Genomic DNA, 3189 nt, shown 5'->3' with positions numbered 1-3189 from the left:
AATAACACAAAATATTACTACTAGAGTGGAGGCTAGGCCTTACATTGGGAGATGCATGAAGCCAAATTAAAGTGAGCTGTGAAAAGTTTAATGTATATTGGAATCCCATTCTCCACAAACTTTGATGATCAATTTGTTGGAACACCGATTAATAACAATTTAACACATACGTATTGAACTAAGCATGCATGTTTTGTTTTCCTGCTATAACCTTTCTGTGGGAGATTAAGATATGATATTCATCGCGGTGTTAGCTAGTGTAATAGGATAAAAATGCCACGTACCCGAGTCGCGACTATAACTTCAATGTCTTATACTTCGTCCCCATCGTCATCTTTATCAATTAGTCCCATATTTCCCACTCGATTAATACTTGTAATATTGCCACTCACTCAATGCTCAATTATGAGACTATATTATGTTTATAAACCTCATAATTACTTCAAAATTATAAGATTAACATGTTATTATGAGATGTGAATCTAGTAATTTCAGATTAAAAATGAAATATATAAGATTTGTAACGTATATTAGGGTTTAGTTCTCAAATTTTAGGCCGGGGTAACTATGTAAATACACTTAACATACACATAGGTTTCTAAATTTCTTGGTGAAAAGAAATTTAACATACACATCGATCATACATAGCTTGTGTGATGAAAAGAAACGAAAAGAAAGTTAGAGATTCTTCTACCATTTGTGTAAAACAATAAAGAATCGTTTTCCCAAAAAGAATAAAAATGGATCCACACTCAATTGGAGGGTGTAATTCAATCCAGCTAGACCCCCACTTCTTTATTTTCGTGAACAAATTAACAGATTTTTAATGAATTACTGGCACTAGAGTTAGATGACTTTATGGAATTTGTTGCGGCACTCTACTCCAACCACAAGAGAAAGTAATTAAGAACACCAAAACGTATAAGCTTTGCATGGAAGAGTCCTACGAGTAGTACAAGCTAGGTAGCTACAAGATTTTACAATCTGGAATTAAAGAAACGAAAGAAACAGAAAGAGAATCCATCATAGATTGTAGATAATATCCATGGAGAGGTATATTATATCAGACGGTGGAGGAATTAACGAGAATGGGAATTCACAACCGTTGCGCGGGGACACGCAGCTGTTCATGATCACCAAGTTCCTTGGAACAAAGCTCCAAACAACCCCAGAGGGATCAACAGTTCAACACAGTCAACACTATGCACTCAATCCTATCTGCTTGATCGAGCTAACTTAACCATAGTTAACCCTAGCAATTAACTATGTCAGTATGTGTTAAAATTATCTTATAATTAAGCTATAAAATTCCTGTCATTTCTAATGAAACAGTATAATCACCTTCAAAAGAACAAATTTCCTGCTGAGCTAGCTGCTGGATATTATGTTTTCTTTTTTGTTGAAATATTATTACATTTGTTTGAAATTAGGTAACTTCTCTGTCAATTATTATCGATGAGTCGATTGATTATAATAATTGATGTAATAAGTAGATATATTTAATTTGATGGTCTATAATATAAATAAAGTATGGTTATTTCAATATTACATAGTACACTAACATAGTGTATGACAAATTAACATTAACCATATACGATTAAGATCGGAGGAAAATTGTGGCCGGTGACTATTCTATCCGCATGCACTCTTACTATCTCTATATATACACAGCCATATATGCAGGTAAGCTCCTAAATCACAACACAAACTCACAAACAAACACACACTCGTCCCACATCATCTCAATAGTCAAAAACGCAGGCTCATCATTATTGAGGTACACTGTCGCCGTCCGTTGATCGGAACATACCATTCTGTAATAATAAGATTGATTATTAATGCTGAAAAAATGAGCTGCAATGGATGCCGAGTTTTGCGAAAGGGTTGCAGCGAGAATTGCATGCTACGTCAATGCATAGAGTGGATGGAAGACCCTCAAGCTCAAGCTCACGCCACCGTCTTCGTCGCCAAGTTCTTCGGCCGCGCCGGCCTCCTCTCCTTCATAAACGCCGTCTCCGAAACCCAAAGACCTGGTATGTATTTCAACTGATATATAATTTAACTCCATCAGTTTACATATTACATAATAAAAAGCAATGATGATGACGATCGATCTTTGTTGTTGTATCAGCTTTGTTTCAGTCTTTGCTGTTTGAGGCGGTGGGGAGGACTATAAACCCGGTGAACGGAGCGACAGGGCTTCTTTTGGCTGGGAACTGGAAGGTTTGCCAGGCTGCGGTGGAGAGGGTGATGAGCGGCGGCGCGTTGGAGCCACTTCCCGAGTACAGTCGTCGTGGTGTTCATCATGTTAAGCAACAACGGCGGGAAGAGCGCTATTTCTCCAAGTACTCGAACAAAAGGAGACCGGCGTTGTTGGCTTCCGGACACGTCGGTGATGACGAACGGCCTGATCTTGATCTTAGTTTGAAGGCATCGTCGGAGTTGCGTAGACATGATCATGATAGAGCAGCAACGCCGTCGTCTGTGGAAGGCTCGGAAACATCGACGTTCTCAAGAAGTGGTTCGTCGTCGGCAGATTATACAACTAATGATTTAGAGGGAACAAAGCTTCTGAGACTATTCGTTTGAGGCGATTAAATCAATCTTTATATGTGATCGATGTTCTTCAGTTTTCCCTCATTGATCTTATTTCATTTTAATTTTGTTTTAATAAGATATAAGATATAAATGTAGTACTTTAACGACTTTGCAACCTCTTGTGCATGGCTGTTTTTTGACCTTTCATCCTCCTGGATTCGATCGAATGAATTGGAAGTCTTCGTACCACTTTGTGTTAGAGATTTAATATGGCCTTTTGCATATTTTGCACACAATTATTTGATGAGATTTGGCAGATTAATTATGTCTGCTTAATTTTTTTCTTTGATACCTTTCTTTGATTGAGAAAATATATTGTTGTTTGGGCAAGACTAATAAGATTATAAGAAGCTCATTCTCAATATGTCTTGGATAAACAACTCGTCTCTTTAAAACTTGAATTTGAAAACTCCTTCATCATTTATCAAAATTTGATTGGGTGCCTACACTTGATTATCTAAATTTGTTTGTCTTTGGATATAAACTAAGATTAAAGTTTAATCTGAATGTTTTATGATGATACCTGAAATACTACTGATAACGTGACATAATATTACGAGATCGATAACACGAATATGTCACATTTTTGTT

The 3189-nt window shown here is 36.8% G+C and overlaps 1 protein-coding gene across 1 annotated transcript; it reads left to right on the top strand.

Moving 5' to 3' along the window:
* The first annotated feature begins 1704 nt into the window (after window positions 1–1704).
* LOC101313940 (LOB domain-containing protein 38-like) lies at window positions 1705–2786 on the top strand. The gene is made up of 2 exons (XM_004289748.1): window positions 1705–2033; window positions 2132–2786. The coding sequence occupies exons 1-2, from the start codon at window positions 1850–1852 to the stop codon at window positions 2587–2589; spliced, it is 642 nt and encodes a 213-aa protein (XP_004289796.1). The 5' UTR covers window positions 1705–1849; the 3' UTR covers window positions 2590–2786.
* The last annotated feature ends 403 nt before the right edge of the window (window positions 2787–3189 follow it).

Source organism: Fragaria vesca, linkage group LG2 (assembly GCF_000184155.1).
Source record: "Fragaria vesca subsp. vesca linkage group LG2, FraVesHawaii_1.0, whole genome shotgun sequence".
In the NCBI taxonomy this organism is placed as follows: Eukaryota; Viridiplantae; Streptophyta; class Magnoliopsida; order Rosales; family Rosaceae; genus Fragaria; species Fragaria vesca.
This window is presented reverse-complemented; position numbering and strand designations above follow the sequence as displayed.

Bases quoted from the DNA above. Each gene is read 5' to 3' on its own strand.
- LOC101313940 (XM_004289748.1), top strand. From the start codon at position 1,850: ATGAGCTGCAATGGATGCCGAGTTTTGCGAAAGGGTTGCAGCGAGAAT. The intron at 2,034-2,131 runs GTATGTATTTCA...TTGTTGTATCAG, and splicing joins CTCCGAAACCCAAAGACCTG to CTTTGTTTCAGTCTTTGCTG.